Source organism: Phanerochaete carnosa, assembly GCF_000300595.1.
Source record: "Phanerochaete carnosa HHB-10118-sp unplaced genomic scaffold PHACAscaffold_5, whole genome shotgun sequence".
In the NCBI taxonomy this organism is placed as follows: Eukaryota; Fungi; Basidiomycota; class Agaricomycetes; order Polyporales; family Phanerochaetaceae; genus Phanerochaete; species Phanerochaete carnosa.
Window position 1 is genome coordinate 205099 of NW_006767632.1, and position 15907 is coordinate 221005.

Genomic DNA, 15907 nt, shown 5'->3' on the forward strand with positions numbered 1-15907 from the left:
TGCGCTTGATTACTTGATGTTCTCATGTACAGGCCCTCGTAAGACATCGCCCTTTCGTTCAGTAAGCGGTGCCTACTTGTATCGCAGCACCCCAACCTACGACTCTGCCCGGTCCGTCTTGCAACGGCGAGCGCGTTAGCGTCAACTCACGGGGCGTAGGTCTTTCTGAGTCAGTCTTTAAAACCTCGAATACTGACACTGCTCCTACAGGTTGTACGGCCCGTTCTTGTGCTTCGGGATCCGCGAAATATCCTCACGGTACGCATTGCAGTCTGCAGGTGTCTACATACACAGGTACTTATGTGCATAACTCGTCTAGGGTACAAGTCACGCGCATCGTGCACTAAGTATACGGCCGCTCCGGGGACAGCTTTTTGTCTGACGCTCACATTCACTGCGAAAGCGCTGCCCTCTGGATGCCGTTGTATTTTATCTACGAGTTTTGTACCTATTGTAGTTTTGTGAATATATAAATTGCTATCCTAATTTTTTATGTGCGAGCTCGCCCCCAAAAATCCGATTATTGAATAAATCTTGCGAGCTCTCTGGCAAATGCCACCCAGCCTGGCGCTCCCTGGTAATGCATTGCCAACCTTAACTGAATGATAAAGGTCCCCAGGCTGGTAAGCCTTAGAAATCATACAGGTGCTCTATCTACTATGGCAATAGCAATCTCAGGGTGGGTTGACTTATATTCATGGGTGCCTCTATCTAGCTTGGCCAGATTAGATCATTGGGTAATTTTTTTGCTGATGAAGTATGCACGCGTATTGCCCGAGACCTTTGCGAGGCCTCCAGGCCATTGTGTCATGGAGTAATATTGGCAGGCAGCTTCAGCTGCGGACCCACAGGACAGAATACGACCGACATGTGAGCACCAGAGAAAGTGTCGAGGCTCAGATAACTTTAATTTGCTGCAAGCGGTGCCACTACGCGCGGGACCTCAGTAACCTCACTACTCTTGGGCGCCAATATAACCCTAACCCTCTTCAGGCGCTGGATGTCGGTCTGGCGCTCGATCGAGGCTCTTAGCATAACCACTATCTACCTTGAACACTCTGCGTACTTTTCCCTGAATATACTTACTCTGCAGGACGTTGATTGTTGTGTAAGTGTAAATTCGGGTCGTGGAAGCGTGTTATGATGTGCTGGAATTACGTGGCTGCCGCAAGGCTGCTGCGTTTCCGTCTTTGAAGACCGCATCTCTGATCCACACAGCAAACGTGCGACAAGCCTAGTACGCCTTATAAAGGCGGAAGGGGCGGAGTATTTGCTGCCCGAGATTTTACCGGCATGAGCAGACGCATACAAGGTGTATCCAATGCTCAGTATGTCCCCAGCAGGGCGCACCGAGCCTACTACTGACTACACCTCCCATCAGGTACGGTCAAGGAGCAATTGCGCAGGCCGCACACGATGAACACCTTGTATGGGTGGATCAAAGTGGCACCTCAAATGTCTCCAACGTCAAGTATGCAAACCATACACCAGCTGCGGGCTTTCAGTGCAAGCAGTGTCACAGCCGATTCATAAGCCAGGAGATGACCGTGTTGCATGAGCAAATGGAACATGCGAAAACTCTCCTGCGTTATCGCAGTATCGGTGTGCGTGACAATCCAATCATCGTTCACGGAAAGCCCTCACACACCGCGTACGCGCCTTCAAGCCTGCAGTCAAGCGTCCCGGCGGACCCCGGTTACAAGGCCTTAGATCGTTTTGTATATACAAGGTGTGTCTATTCAGTGCTCATAACAGTGATACAGAATCACAAATAAACGCTATAGCAAACTGCGGCGGTCCTCGCAAATGACATCTACGAAGCATTGATACGAAATGAAGCCAAGCACATTGCTCATTCTGCGTACGTCGTGAACTGAACCGATCGCACGTCAATAATGACCACGCAAATGTACCACAGATACGACTCGCTTTTAGAGCTGGATTTTCTATGCAGATCGACCCCAAGCCGCGTCGCTTTGCTTGCCAAAGCCTTGCCGCAACGCTCAAGGTTGATAGAAGTACGTGCCTCGGTGCACTAGTTAAGCTCCGCTGAATCCCATTCTAGGCCTCTTCCGGGCTGCCTTGCCGTCAAGGCTCATTGTGGGAAGCCCTTGAAATCGACGACCGTTCCTTGGTAGCCATGCTTGAGGAAGCTATATTCCGCGAAAAGGGGGAGGTAATGGAATTGCGCAACGACGCTGCGGCTTCGTTCCTAACCCTGGTTGATTCGGTGCGCATCATCACGCGGAAAATCCATCCCTGGACTCAACTTGTGTCGTTCAGGTCCTATATACAAGCCTGTTTGGGCAAGGCATATTTTTGCAACAAGCAGGATCTCAGGGGCCGGATGCGAAACCAGATGCTTTCAAAGACCAACTTCACCGCATAAGCGTCAGACTCTCGATGGTCTCCTTTCAGCTTCCAGAGAGCTTGTTCCTCACAGGCGTCATTATCCAAAATCCGAAGCAGGTTGCTGCTGGAGGATATGCCGACATTCACATGGGGCAATACCGGGGGCGTCTTGTGGCATTAAAGACGATGCGCGTCTTCACGCAGCAAACGCCCAAAGAGATTTCCAAGAGCTTGAAGGTCGTCATCAGTTGTTGCAACTCTTCATATCCCGTCGCTGATAATCATTTCCACAGACAATTTGCCGTGAAGTCACTCTCTTACATAGCCTCAAGCATCCGAACATCTGCGAACTCATAGGTGTTGACCGTGAACTCTTTGGAGGGCGCTTTTGTCTTGTGACAGATTGGATGCCGTATGGGAACATCATGGACTTTGTTGGAGCCAACTCGTTTGTCTTTGACGAGGTCAAACAATTTGTGAGTGCGTCGATACTTGTTTAAAGGTGTACGGCATGTGACCAGTGCGCAGGTGGTGGAGATAGCCTCCGCTCTGGAGTATCTACATAGCAAGAATGTAGTACACGGAGATCTACATGTGGTTTGTCCACTTCTTCTCTTTGCGAAGCCTTGACGAATGCTGTCCTAGAAAAATATTCTTATTGATGCTGGCCGCCATGTTCGCCTCGCAGACTTCGGACTATCAGATTTTTCCGACGCCTCTTCGGCCAGTGTCAGCTCTGGGCCCACCGGTGCAGTTCGGTATATGGCGCCGGAAATTTTGTTCCCTGAGAATTATGGCCTACGGCATCTTCGCCATACTCCCGAGAGCGATGTCTACTCATTCTCAATGTGTGTATGGGCGGTGCGTATAGCCATATTCTAGATAGATCTCTAACTAACCATACTTCTCATTCAGGTGTTCAGCCGGGATTCCCCCTTTCATGACTACTCCATAGTCATAGCCACGTTAGCCATCATTAGTGGCAAGCGCCCTCCGCGAGACACGGCCAATCATGAGATCCCGGAAGTATTGTGGTGTCTACTCACTTTATGCTGGAAGGAGCAGCCGAAAGACAGGCCCATCTCTTCCGACCTCCACGGTAGGCTTTGCCTCATGTTCCAGCCTCCTTCCCCATCGGATACCGACTTGGAGACCCCGACCATCGGCAGCAGGTTACCCGCCACTGTGCTTTCCCTTCGCACGCCTGACAGCTCCGGTGACAAATTAATGACCAGCGATCAGCTGGAGAGTGCCAAAAGCAAACCGAGCACGTTTGTTAACGTACGACCCTCATTGCTACCGTCTCTCTCCCTCTGGTCCAAGCGCCCACGATCTCCGCCCGTCTCGAAGGTCCTCAGGTACTCCCCGTTGTCATCCATAGCACGGAGCTCTGTGGATCAACACGGCACCAATCCGGTCGCCTTCACCTCCTTGCCAGGTTCCCCACCGCCAACAGTGCGCAACCTGGCAAGCGTCTTTCCCGGCGCAGAGCGGCTTATCCCGCAGATTATATACCGGCCCACTCAAACAGAGCAGCCAGACGAAGATGATGCCGTATCGGGACCTCCAATCATGTTCTACGTCCGTGGTCCTCAGGGCTGCGGGATCAACTGCTCAGATGCACTCGACGAACAGTTCGCCGAGCTGCAAGGCCCAAATGATGTAATCCAGTGTCCTCCGGCTGTAGTCCTGCGAGTACTGGTACGTGCTCTCGTATTCACATTTTGTCTTCTGTTTTGATGCTCATGCGGACGCTACCTCCGCCCAGTGGCCCGATCATGAGCCGTGGTCGGCCTCGGTCCATCTTAACCCGTCCCCAACGCGGGCGCAGTTGGCGAAGCTTGTAAGCTTCCACGCGCAGACGTTTGTCGCCGTAAGTCTACCATTACGGTGTGCCATTGCACTTAGTGCTGAACCCTGTGGGTTGATTTGTAGGAAACATGGGCGAAACCTGTAACGACGGACACGCGCTGGAAGCTCGGGCCCGGCGCCCTCACCGTGCCCGACCTCGAGCTGGTCGGGTTGCAGCCTGTGACCTCGCAAGACTGGCAGGTCCACTTCCGTGTGCAACAGGTGACGGGATAGCCGACAGTCCCGACTGCACAGGTTCCCGCTCGGAATTTTCGTGTTGTCTAGGTATTTTTATCTTTATTATACACGCGTCATGACGACGTTGGTTACGGCTGCCGCCAACCCAGTTGAAGTCACTTGCAAAGGCCTTCTTACGCGTAAAACTTCCTAGTTGTATAATCGCGTTTAAGTTGGAAGGATATGTGCACAGGTTGAATGAACGATATACGTACACAGACTCGGCGGTGTACCGGGCATCCTGGAAGGCCTGGAGATGAAGGAGTGCGTCAGCATTTTCAGATGGACGTGCGTGCGTTCTGGAACGTGCTAGACGTCGAATTTCTGACGCGGGACTACTCAAGGAGCGCGAGGTGCGCGTGCTGTAGCTGCTGTACGTCAATGCAAACGATTTTGTCTGGGTCTGAATCGAGAGGCATCTCCCGCCGCAGCGAGGTTTCGGACTAACGAAGCGCTGCTCGTCCCGGCGGTTCAGCGCGCGGGAGAGAATTATCGCTCGTCTTGGGTGAACATGCCGTTGATGTAACCTTTGGACGCTTGATAAAGGAGAACGAGCTACTCGTGATGAATTCCGCGCGGTTCAGCCGTCGGATATTTTGAGTTGCCATGCAAGCACCAATCTTTCGGCTGCGGTTTCTGCTATCTACAAACTTGCTGGGTGTGACGGCTGCCAACAACTGAGTTCTCCATCGGAAGGAATAACGAGGAACGTTCTGACCCTAACCCCATTTGAAGCGCTGGAATGTTATGCGCATCCTCGTGCACCGACACCCGTCTCGTTCTTTCTGCACGACCACCATCTCGTATGTGGCCTAGATGGCCATTTTCCACGAATCATCGTTACCCGATACCCAAACGTTGCGTAATACTGAGTACACGAGTCCGATGGGTCCGCTGTGGTGCGGACACGTTTCCCTGTTGGAAAGCTTCGCCATCCGTCGCGCGCATTGTACACACGAGGCAGACCAAATACGCCTTTATAAACACGGCCGTGGCGAACTCCCCTTTAATTGTACCGGCATGAGCAGACCCGCGCCCCTGGCCTAACTTCCGGTGAGTAGCATGCACGCCATCATAGAGACTGAATCCATTGTTGATCCTCCTCTGCGCTTCCCCTAGTAGGCACGCTATGGCTCACGCAAAACGTGACGAGAATGTTAGCCCGGAAGATCGACACTTCGTCCCCTACGTCAGCGGCGTGGGGCATCAAGATCTTGAGACGACGACAAATTTTCAGTGCAGGAGGTGCCATAACCAATTCACGAGCCAAGAAATGGCAACACTACACGATCAGATGGAGCACACGAAAGAAACTACACGTCACCACAGTATTAGAGTGCGTGATAACCCCGCTACTGTTACCATCAAATCTTCATACACCGTCCAGTTTCAGGCCCTGAGTAAGCTTCCCAGCGAGCCTGTAATAAGCCCAGGGTCATGCAATATCTACGAGGTACGTGTTTAATCTAGCACTTTTTTAGATGACAAGATTGACGGGTAGACTATGCAGCGAACCGCAGCACTTATCGCCAATGATATCTGTGGGTTATTAAAGACGGACGAGGACGTGCACGCCGCCCGCTCTGCGTACGTCATGGCTTGAACCGGTCAATTACCTCATATTGACTCCGTACAGCTACGAGTCGCTTCTAGAGCTAGAGCATCTGTGTCAATCGACTTCAAGTTGTGCCGCTTTGCTGGCCAAAGCGATACCACACCGTTCAAGACTGGTTGAAGTACGTTTCTACACGCAATGCATTGGTTGTATCGTATTAACACTGCCACTCAGCTTTCATCTAAGCTACCATGTCGTCAGGGGCCCCTCTGGATGGCCCTCGAGAGCGACGATCGCTCCGTCCTTAGGATGCTTCAACAGGCCGTGTACGCAGAGAAAGAAGAGATCATGGGATTGCGTGAGGACAATGCGACTTCCTTCCTGACCCTCGTTGATTCGGTAATTACCATTTTCACACACTTCTCTGCCGTCGAACTCACTCCCAGTGTGATAGATTTTGTATCCCAGTGGTCCTGGCCAGGATCTCGGGTTCTCCCAGCTGCTAACCCCTGCATTGGATCCAGGCGTACGGACTTTCAAAGATCAGCTGCAACGAGCCAGCGTTAGGCTGTCCATGGCTTCTTTCCGACTCCCGGAGGGCCTGTATCTCACTGGCGTCTCCCTGATGGACTCAGAGCACATTGCTACTGGAGCATACGCTGACGTCCGGATGGGCCGATATCGCGAGCGCCGCGTAGCACTGAAAACGATGCGGGTTTTCAGTCGGCAGACACCTGACGAGCTGTCCAAGAGTCGTAAGGTAATGTCCAGGATGAGTATTTTTCGTGGGCCACTATTAATCCGTCGATCCAGACATTCTGTCGCGAGATCTCGCTGTTGCACAGCCTTGACCATCAAAACATCTGCGGACTGATAGGCGTTGACCGCGAACTATTCGGAGGACGCTTCTGTCTAGTAACGGAGTGGATGCCACATGGGAACATCATAGACTTCATCGAAGCCAACTCTTTTGTTCTCGGCGAAGTCAAGCAATTCGTGCGTGTATGATACTTATCGCAAGGTGAACGACCCTTGACCAAGACACAGGTGATAGAGATAGCCCTGGCGTTGGAGTACCTGCATAGCAAGAATGTGGTCCATGGAGACCTGCATGTGGTTCGTTCGCATCTTCTATCTATGACGTCGTTTTAATCTTGTTCTAGAGAAACATCCTTATCGACGCCGGCCGTCACGTCCGCCTTGCGGACTTCGGACTATCAGATTTCTCCGACGCGTCTTCTGCCAGTGTCAGTTCTGCGTCTGCTGGTGCGGTTCGATATATGGCGCCCGAGATCCTGCACCCGGAGAAGTACGGCTTGGAGCACGTACGACACACTCCAGAAAGTGACATTCACTCGTTTGCGATGTGCGTGTGGACGGTGAGCACAGTCCTTCTTTGGATGGCTTTCAGTTGATCATGAGAGTTAGATCTTCGACGGCAATGTCCCCTTCCATGACTATTCACCAGTCAGGGCCACATTGGCCATTATCGAAGGCAAGCGCCCCTTACAACACACAACTATGCACTATCTCCCAGTTCCTTTGTGGTCTCTACTTTGCCTCTGCTGGCAAGAGCAACCGAGAGACAGGCCCAGCTCTCCAGACCTATACCTTCGCCTTCGGCGCATGTTTCAGCCCCCCGCTTCCGCCCCGTTGAGACCCCGCTCTAGAACAAAAGGCTTCAGCGGCAGGAGATCGGGTCCAGCATCTCGTTTGCGCGAGGATGATTCTGGTAACGAGTCGACCGCCAGCAGCCGCTATGAGAACGACGACGGTGGACTGAGCCCGCGGTCAACACTGCGGCGGAGCCGTGGCGTGCAGTCCGCCAGATGCACGCCTGTCACGAAGTCCAAGTTGATGAACACTCCGATACCGAGCCCTGTTGAGCGTCCGCGCACCAGTCCAGCAGTCATACAAAACTCGACGCCGCCAACCGTCCGCAACCTGGCGAGCGTCTACACTGGTGTCGAGCGTCTTGTCCCCCAGATTATATATCGACCCCCGCAGGCTCAGCAGCTGGCCGGCACGAACGCGTCGCCCATCATGTTCAACGTCTTGGGTCCACGCGGTTGTGGTATCAGCTGTCTCGATGCGCTCAATGAACAGTTTGCGGAGTTGCAAGATTCGGACGACATCATTGAGTGCCAGAGGTGCGTGGTCCTGAGGATTATGGTACGCGCTCATCCAAGTTTGAGATTTGCGGGTTGCAATGCTTACGAGGACACAATGCGTATAGTGGCCTGATTACGAGCCTTGGTCGGTCCCCATCCTTCTTCACTCCACCACCACTCGGGCAGAGTTAGCTATGCGTGTCAGTTCCTACACGCAGACTTTCCTAGACGTATGTTTCTCTCTATCTAGATCCTCCGCGCTCCTGTTGACGCAATCTACAGGAATCACTGGCGAAATGTCTGAGACCTGACACTCGCTGGAGACTGGGGCCCGGCGCCATCACGCTGTCCGACCTCGAACTGGTCGGTCTACAGCCTGTGGCTGTGCGAGACTGGCAGGTCCACTTCCGGGTGCGTCAAACGGCACCTCTTACCACCTAGGCTGCGTGAAACTTCGTTCGAAAATATTTTATTTTAGTATCTTTATTGTTATCATACGCCATTTATTTCTACGGTCGTTGCCACAGCAGCTTATGCACTTCGCTTGAGATTTTGTGCGCACGGAGCCATACAGTCACCACATAGCTATTCTCCATCTGAAATCAATTTTCACACGCAAAATAAGAGGCTGTGGGATAGGAGCGAGGCTTTTCCCCAGCTAGCTGGAAGCTCGTTGAGGGAACCGCAGAGAAATAGATAGTTAAAACACTTTGAAATTTATCCCGCTTTAGTGCCCAATTTAGCTTTGCACAGTCAACGGAAAAATCAACACTTTTCCTATCGGTTCAGAGCCTACCGCTCCACTCCCTATCCATACAGAGGATTCAAATGCTACCATACTTGGTTTCGCGTGTACTTACAAGAGTTGCGCGTTAGCGTTTCCATCATTTGCACACATTGCAAACACGAGGCAAACCGAGCATGCCTTTATAAATATGGACTCCGCCTCACCTGTAGTGGCATGAGCAGACCTGTAGCGGGCGTGTAGCTCCCGGTGAGCGTTGTGCCGTCGCAACAAGCTTGAGCCTACTGCTGCAGTGCTGACCAATCCCCTACGGCTCAAGAGCCATGGCACAGGCGGTAAACGACGAAGGTCACAATCAGAAGGACCAATACCTCGCTCCCCGCAACGTTAGCGCATGGTATCAAGATCAAGAGACAGCCACGAGCTTCCACTGCAGAGGGTGTCAAGGGCGATTCATGAGCCCAGAGATGGCAGCGCTGCATGCTCAGATGGAGCACCAGAGTATGTTTGCAAGCTACTACGATGCTCAGGTACGTGATCAACAAATCGTCCTTTGGCGCGTTCTTTCATACATCTCGGTCTTCCAGTTCCTAATCGAGTTTCTCATTGAGCCCGTAAGGAGCCCGCGATCATGGTGTATCTACGAGGTATGCACCTGGTACCCAATGCGCAACTAGATAACCAGGATCATAAGTGGACTATGCAGCGAACTGCGGCGCTTGTTGCGAATGACATGTCCGATTTGTTAAGGCGGAACGAACGCATGGACATTGTCCATTCTGCGTATGTCAGGGGTTGAATCGTCAACGTCGGTAACAGCTACTCACATCCTCACAGATATGACTCACTTCTAGAGCTGGAGCTCTTATGTGGATCTGCCTCAGGCCGGGTCGCTCTGTTAACCGGTGCGATACCACAGCGTGCAAGGCTAGTGGAGGTAAGACGTGCCCAGGGGCGCAGATCGGACACAGCTGAAGGTTAGATCCAGCTCTCTTCCGGGCTGCCATGCCGTCGAGGTCCATTGTGGGAAGCCCTCAAAATTGACGACCACTCTATTCTCGCAATGCTTCATCTAGCTGTGTCTTGCGACCAAGACGAGATCATGGGGTTACGTGAGGACGGTGCGGCTTTCTTCCTAACCCTCGCTGATTCGGTACGTGTCGTTCCCGCGAACGTCTCCTCCTGTGTGTTCATTCACGACAGGTCTTGTATCCCCGTGAATACGGGCATTACCTCGGGTTATTCAATTCGCAAGTTCCCGCACTAGAAGCGGACTCGGAAGATTTTAGATATCATCTGCGACGCACTAGCGTTAGACTGTCTATGGCTTCGTATCAGCTTCCGGAGAGCTTGTACCTCTCAGGCGTCACTCTAGTGAACCGAGAGCAAGTTGCCGCCGGAGCATACGCCGAAATCCGCATGGGTCGATATCGCGAGCGCCTCGTGGCACTGAAGACGATGCGTGTCTACAGTCGGCAGAGGCCTAACGAGCTATCCAAGGTTCGGAAGGTGGGATTTGACGTGAGCACTTGTTTATTCCGTCATTAATTGTTCAGCGTAGGCATTCTGCCGCGAGATCTCGCTGCTGCACGGCCTCGACCACGACAACATATGCGGGCTGATAGGCATCGATCGCGAATTATTCGGAGGACAGCTCTGTCTGGTTACAGAATGGATGTCGCACGGAAGCATTGAGGATTTTATTGAAAGCAACTCGTTCGACCTCGCTGAGGCCGAACAATTCGTACGTGCATCATTGTCCGTCAGAAGTGAATGACATGTGACATTGAAGGCGCAGGTGATGGGGATAGCCCTGGCGTTAGAATACTTGCATAGCAAAAATGTGGTCCATGGAGACTTACATGTGGTTCGTCCGTATCTTCTATCTATGGCGCCACTTTAAGTCTTTTTAGAGGAACATCCTGATTGACGCCGACCGTCATGTCCGCCTTGCAGACTTCGGACTGTCAGATTTCTCCGACGCATCTTCTACTAGTGTCAGCTCTGCAGTCGCTGGTGCAACCCGATTTATGGCGCCGGAAATCTTAGACCCAGAGAAGTACGGTCTGCCGCACGTGCGACACACTCCTAAAAGTGACATTCATTCATTCGCGATGTGCGTATGGACAGTGAGTACTGTGCTGTTCTGGATCTAATTTCAGCTGATCGTATGTCCCTGAAACAGATTTTCGATTGCAAGGCTCCCTTCCGTGATTTTCCAATCCCCAAGGCTTTGAACGCCATTATCGGAGGCGAGCGCCCCTTGCAGGATACGGCCCGACACCGAGTCCCGACACCGTTGTGGTCTCTGCTAGAGCTCTGCTGGCAAGAGCAGCCAAGGGATAGGCCCAGCTCGTCAGATCTCTGTTTGCGCCTTCGGTGCATGCTCCAGCCTTTTACTCCTGTCCCGTTGAAAGCCTCTGTGCCGGACATGGAGACACAAGTCATGGGGCGTGGCTTTTCAGGTCACCGCGGCGTCGGGGTGCGTGGTAAAGCAATCGGCGTTCGTAATAAACTCACGTATCGTGGTCTTCCAGTTCCTGGCCAGCCCTCTTGGTGAGCTTTTGGAGGCTCCCGGATCGTGGTGCATTCATGAGGTGCGTATCTCTTCTATGTTCATCTAGACGTTCAACTGTCAGTGGCGCTGATGACGAGAGCCTTTAGCAACGGGAGAGGGAGCCCGGTACCTTGGAAGTCATGGGCTTGGCTAAGCTTGGACAGCGCCAAGGCATCGTTGACGACCCTACAGATCCCGGTCCTACTTCGAGTTTTGTGCCGCGCGGTGCCCATGAGAGAGTCGAGGAAGATGGACGTGAACGCGAGCGAAAGCGCAAAGGGAAGGGAGTACAAAGGTTCCGTCAGAACTCGTACGCGTTCGAGGCACCCCACCTTATCCCTGTGCCAATGGTTCACCAAGGTGCAAACCCGTTACTGAGTGCCGAGAGTGGCGTTCCTAGCGGTCCTACCCGCAAACTACCTATGCAGTCATCGATGCAACGCCTCACCCCACAAGACGGAGTATCCACTTTTACGGGTCCGTGGGACCCCCTTTGTGACATTAGCGCTAGCGCTACACTGAATAAGATGGCGATTTCATCGCATGCACATCAGCCTCTGCTGAGCAGCAAGTTTCGCCAACCGGTCAGGATGGCACCGATAGCCCGCTGCCAGGCCTAGCTTCCGCGTCCGGCAGCACGAATTTGAGTGCATCCTTTTCGCCGGACCCAACCCCATCGTCTCTATCGGGATCTACCGCGCCATCCCAGCCGTTTAGTCTCCACCCTGGCTTCCCAGGCAGCGAAGACTTGTCACTCGGCGCGAACTCGTTGCTACCGAACCCGAGTGCTTCGAACGTCAGTAGCGTGTTGCGACTCGACGAGGAAGAGCTCGCACGATCGTCAGGTGCACTGGCGGTTAGCACGGAGTCGCAGCAGCAAGGCACGATTTCTACCCAGCTGCCTTCCCCGTCGTCTGGTACGATCCCGAGCTCGAGTACAGGCCGAGACTCTGGTGATCAGCACCCACCGGTATGTCGCTGTCTTGTTATGTTGCACTGTAGCTTACAACGCGCCCTCCAGATCAACATCTTATACGTGGGCAACCTTCCCGCGATTACTTCACCTGGCGCTTCCTCCGCGAAGTTGGAAGAGCGTCTGCGAGAGCTGTTCCAGAAGCAATCTGGTTACCGTCGGCTTTACCTCCGTCACAAGATGAATGGCTACATGTGCCTCGTGGAGGTACGTAGCTACCCTTGTCTCTTCATGGGTCGACACTAACACGCATGTTGTAGTTTGACGGCGTGGCCTATGCTATGAAGGCGCTCAATGACCTCAACGGGGACAACCTTGGAGGTCTTATCAAGGGTAGAGGCATTCAGCTCTCATACGCCAATGACGCCCTTATCACCGCACTCCGACGAGCGGCGACGATACCACGAAAAGGTGCTGGCCGGCCGGGGAGTTTAAACTCTATACCCAATGTGAGTGCACTTGTACCACATCACGTGTCGCGCGCTGAACCGCGCCAATCTCTTCGACACCAGTTTTTTGCCAACCCATCCGCCCTGTCGGAGGAACGGAACTCTCTATTGGTAGAAGCGATAGTTGGTAATGACAAGGTGGGTAAAGCTCATACGCATTCCTGACGGAACTTAATAAGTATGCATGTTTTTGTAGGTCAACACTGATGGCATTATGGCAGGGCCTAGCATCCGCAAGAATACTTGGCCACTCACTCACAGCCACTACGCCGCTATGGACCGTTTTGTTTTCGATCCCTCATCGACCCCCGTCTTCGGTACAGGTAAAAACACGGCTCGTCCTTACTCTACGCATGTTATTCTTCCTCAGAGAGCATGCTCCTGACCTCATTCCCGACATCCCGAAGGATGACATCAAGTCCGGCGGGCTCGCGAAAGCGCCGCGTGTTCTCTCTTATGTTGCACGCCCCACTGCATCAACAGAAAGATTTCTCGCGTGAGATATTGTCCAAAATACTAGGAAGACACGATGTATGTCGGCCGCAGATATGGCGGAGGTTGTATCTTGCATATGTGACGCAAGATAGTGCATGAATCAGGAGTTTATTGGGTAAAGCCGTGCGACAGACATGTCAGATAGTCTGTCCAGCATATATTGGATACGTGCCATATCAGCACCTCACATATGTCAATATACGATACGACGATATTCTCCAACCAATGAGGGAGCATGCCGCCATCATTTTCCATTCCAGGTTCACGTGCCCGCGCCGCGTCGGCGTCGGGCTATCTCATAATAGTGCGATACCCATTCCTCGAAGGCTGCGCCTCTTTCATATGAACGCGCAACCACCGCCGTGATTATCTGCTCTTTATGCTCTGATTGCGGCAGAATGGGACCAATACGATGAAGCTGCCAGAGGCTATGTCGCTGACGTTTTTTGTCAGCCGCGAACGCTTTGTAGAGGCCACTGTAGAGGAATGCTTAGAAGACGCGAACTACGCAATGCATGTCATGCCTCGGACATAAATCTGTTGGGACAAAGCCCGAGGTGCACCTCCCGCCAAGTTATTCCTTGGCCGCCGCGGAGGCGTTAGTAGCCCCTCTGCAGGAGCCACCACCTCTACGATCTCCAATAGACTCGCGACGTGATCGCACGTTCGTATCGCGTATAGGGGTGTGCAGCAATGAGTAACGGCACGCGCTGAAACATATGTCACAATCATAGACTCTGAAGCCGCCGGTGGAGCGAGTCTCACCCATTGTAGAGATGCGGCTGCTGTGGAGGGGCGACACGTTTCACTGGGTGCTGGCCAGTCTGGCAGCCAAACATCGGGAAAGGGCTCGCTTTCCCTACCCGAGACAGATTTTAACTTAACCTGGTCTAAGGTGCTGTTCGAGTGCTGTTCGTCACCGGGACACGTTAGACGTCGGTCATCAAAGGGGGCGGGTATGGCGCGTTTCGGGCTTTGCCGCGCCACGAAGTTGATGCGCCCTGCCTTTACAGGACTCCAGAGAGCAGTTCTGCATGGCTCCCCGCATATCTCGACACGAAAACAGTCCACTCATGTCGTCTCCTATGCGATGTGTAGAAAACCGGTGTCAGGCCTGACGTGCGCGACCAGGCAGACCGAAGCGGCATCTGTCTTCGGGCAGTGTCTGCCAGGCTATTCAAGTACCGCACTCGTCCACGGTCGTACGCGCGCGCCGAAGGACCAGGCTACCGTTACACAACCGCTGTGGCATGATAGAAGCCTCTCAAGCTTCGACTGAATACCTGTCGTCTGCTGGGGGAAGACGGCTCCTCTGAGGTCGCACATTTAGTCTGTGGCTGGGTCATCAATGTACCTTCACATTCTGGTGCATGTGACGCGCGTACTGCTTGGAAAGCTTACCTTGTTCATCGTGCTCACATGCAACCGATAGATGATGTATTCCACAACTTGGTTGAATCAACCAGATTGTTGGACACATTATCTTAATGGTTGCATAACGGGCTGTTTCTCAGCTATCGTCTGACCAAGAATGAACGAACCGAGTCGTATCAAAGCGGCATCTAGGAGTGGGCCTTTCGATGTCGTCATTCCTTTGCAGTGAAGTTAGCAACAAACCAGCATTCTTCAAATTCGCACCTGACGTATACCTCCTGGACGTGCCCTAACGGCTATCATCTTCAGGCGGGTAAAGTAGGAACTCAGTTCCGGGAGAGCGCTAAGGAAGAAATGAGACATCAGAGTAAGAGAAGCACTGATATGAACATACTTAGCTGTGGCGAAGGACGCGAATCGTTATGCGTCGGGCGCGACTTTCGCGCGCTGACGCAAAGTAAACATAGACGTGCACGCGAAGAATCGGTGGTCAAGGGGACAACACAGAAACACCGCGTCCCTCGCAGTCCTCTGCAAGCCCGAGCGGGACCGGACCGTAATCGAGGGAAAGCTGTGTCGCTCGAGGCCACATTCGCAAAGCGAGGGTCGTGTAAGCGTGCAGTTTCCTGTGTCTGAGCTGAGTGTTCGTCTGAGACATACGCGAGACGCGTTCGTCCCCTATGGCGCCGCGCCACTAAAATGAGCTGACCCTGAGTGAATTTGACGTCGACCGTGTGGGCATGGAAGTGTGTGTGTATGCGCGCACGAATAATTCCCAGAATACCCCGGTTGGCCTGACCCACGGCGACAGGCGGGCACGGACGAGACTGCGACGGAGAGGGGGGGATCGACGGGTGAAGTAAGCGTTGGTAGCATCACAAAAGCACGTACGGTGGACGAGCAGCACACACCATAATCACAACGCCTATTCCTGGTCAACTCTGAGCTAGCCACATCGAGTGCCGGCGCGCGACGAGCCCGGCCCCTATGTAGCGCGACGGAAGAAGAACAAGGGCCGGATGATCGAGACATTCTAGGAGGAACGTTCGAGTCGATGGTGGAGCGCAACCGTATTTGCGATAAGGGGAGAACGCCGTCGTGAGACCGGAGGTGGGCCGCCCTATTGTGCTGCTTGCTCGTTTGCATTTGGGAGGGCAGATGCCTAATTTGCGACACGGTCGGATCCGACTGAGCTGACGTCGCTCGGC

The 15907-nt window shown here is 53.1% G+C and overlaps 6 protein-coding genes across 6 annotated transcripts in view; 5 read left to right on the top strand and 1 right to left on the bottom strand.

Annotated features, from left to right (window-relative positions):
* The window catches only part of PHACADRAFT_255239 (uncharacterized protein), a 1011-nt gene extending 547 nt beyond the window's left edge, over positions 1–464 (bottom strand). Inside the window, exons 1-3 of the mRNA XM_007395267.1 lie at positions 320–464; positions 212–258; positions 9–155 (exon numbers count right to left, since the gene is read on the bottom strand). Of these exons, the coding sequence (XP_007395329.1) occupies positions 59–155; positions 212–258; positions 320–337 (162 nt within the window). The 5' untranslated portion in view covers positions 338–464 and the 3' untranslated portion in view covers positions 9–58. The remainder of the gene's footprint in view (positions 1–8; positions 156–211; positions 259–319) is intronic.
* A 571-nt stretch (positions 465–1035) lies between these two features.
* Positions 1036–1750, top strand: PHACADRAFT_183854 (uncharacterized protein; the record flags this gene model as incomplete). The annotated part of the gene is made up of 2 exons (XM_007395268.1): positions 1036–1328; positions 1382–1750. Coding segments are annotated over exons 1-2 (402 nt in total), but the record flags the coding sequence as incomplete, so codon positions are not given.
* A 608-nt stretch (positions 1751–2358) lies between these two features.
* Positions 2359–3072, top strand: PHACADRAFT_57275 (uncharacterized protein; the record flags this gene model as incomplete). The annotated part of the gene is made up of 4 exons (XM_007395269.1): positions 2359–2589; positions 2646–2828; positions 2881–2949; positions 2998–3072. Coding segments are annotated over 4 exons (558 nt in total), but the record flags the coding sequence as incomplete, so codon positions are not given.
* Positions 3073–3591: 519 nt separating this feature from the next.
* PHACADRAFT_255241 (uncharacterized protein) lies at positions 3592–4522 on the top strand. The gene is made up of 3 exons (XM_007395270.1): positions 3592–4053; positions 4121–4225; positions 4288–4522. Exons 1-3 carry the CDS (start codon positions 3925–3927, stop codon positions 4435–4437), a joined length of 384 nt encoding a protein of 127 aa, XP_007395332.1. The 5' UTR covers positions 3592–3924; the 3' UTR covers positions 4438–4522.
* Positions 4523–5360: 838 nt separating this feature from the next.
* PHACADRAFT_255247 (uncharacterized protein) lies at positions 5361–8715 on the top strand. Its single transcript, XM_007395271.1, has 13 exons — positions 5361–5493; positions 5560–5776; positions 5828–5893; positions 5951–6027; positions 6077–6176; positions 6230–6394; positions 6450–6755; positions 6809–6991; positions 7043–7111; positions 7159–7374; positions 7424–8167; positions 8232–8336; positions 8389–8715. Exons 6-13 carry the CDS (start codon positions 6269–6271, stop codon positions 8545–8547), a joined length of 1908 nt encoding a protein of 635 aa, XP_007395333.1. The 5' UTR covers positions 5361–5493; positions 5560–5776; positions 5828–5893; positions 5951–6027; positions 6077–6176; positions 6230–6268; the 3' UTR covers positions 8548–8715.
* Positions 8716–11493: 2778 nt separating this feature from the next.
* On the top strand, positions 11494–12393 carry PHACADRAFT_255250 (uncharacterized protein). The gene has a single exon (XM_007395272.1). It carries the CDS (start codon positions 11549–11551, stop codon positions 12026–12028), a length of 480 nt encoding a protein of 159 aa, XP_007395334.1. The 5' UTR covers positions 11494–11548; the 3' UTR covers positions 12029–12393.
* The last annotated feature ends 3514 nt before the right edge of the window (positions 12394–15907 follow it).

Coding starts and splice junctions, on each gene's coding strand:
- PHACADRAFT_255241 (XM_007395270.1), top strand. CDS start 3,925: ATGTTCTACGTCCGTGGTCCTCAGGGCTGCGGGATCAACTGCTCAGAT. Junction 4,054..4,120: donor CTGTAGTCCTGCGAGTACTG/GTACGTGCTCTC, acceptor ACCTCCGCCCAG/TGGCCCGATCATGAGCCGTG. Junction 4,226..4,287: donor ACGCGCAGACGTTTGTCGCC/GTAAGTCTACCA, acceptor GTTGATTTGTAG/GAAACATGGGCGAAACCTGT.
- PHACADRAFT_255247 (XM_007395271.1), top strand. CDS start 6,269: ATGGCCCTCGAGAGCGACGATCGCTCCGTCCTTAGGATGCTTCAACAG. Junction 6,395..6,449: donor TCCTGACCCTCGTTGATTCG/GTAATTACCATT, acceptor CCAGTGTGATAG/ATTTTGTATCCCAGTGGTCC. Junction 7,375..7,423: donor TTGCGATGTGCGTGTGGACG/GTGAGCACAGTC, acceptor CATGAGAGTTAG/ATCTTCGACGGCAATGTCCC.
- PHACADRAFT_255250 (XM_007395272.1), top strand. CDS start 11,549: ATGGGCTTGGCTAAGCTTGGACAGCGCCAAGGCATCGTTGACGACCCT.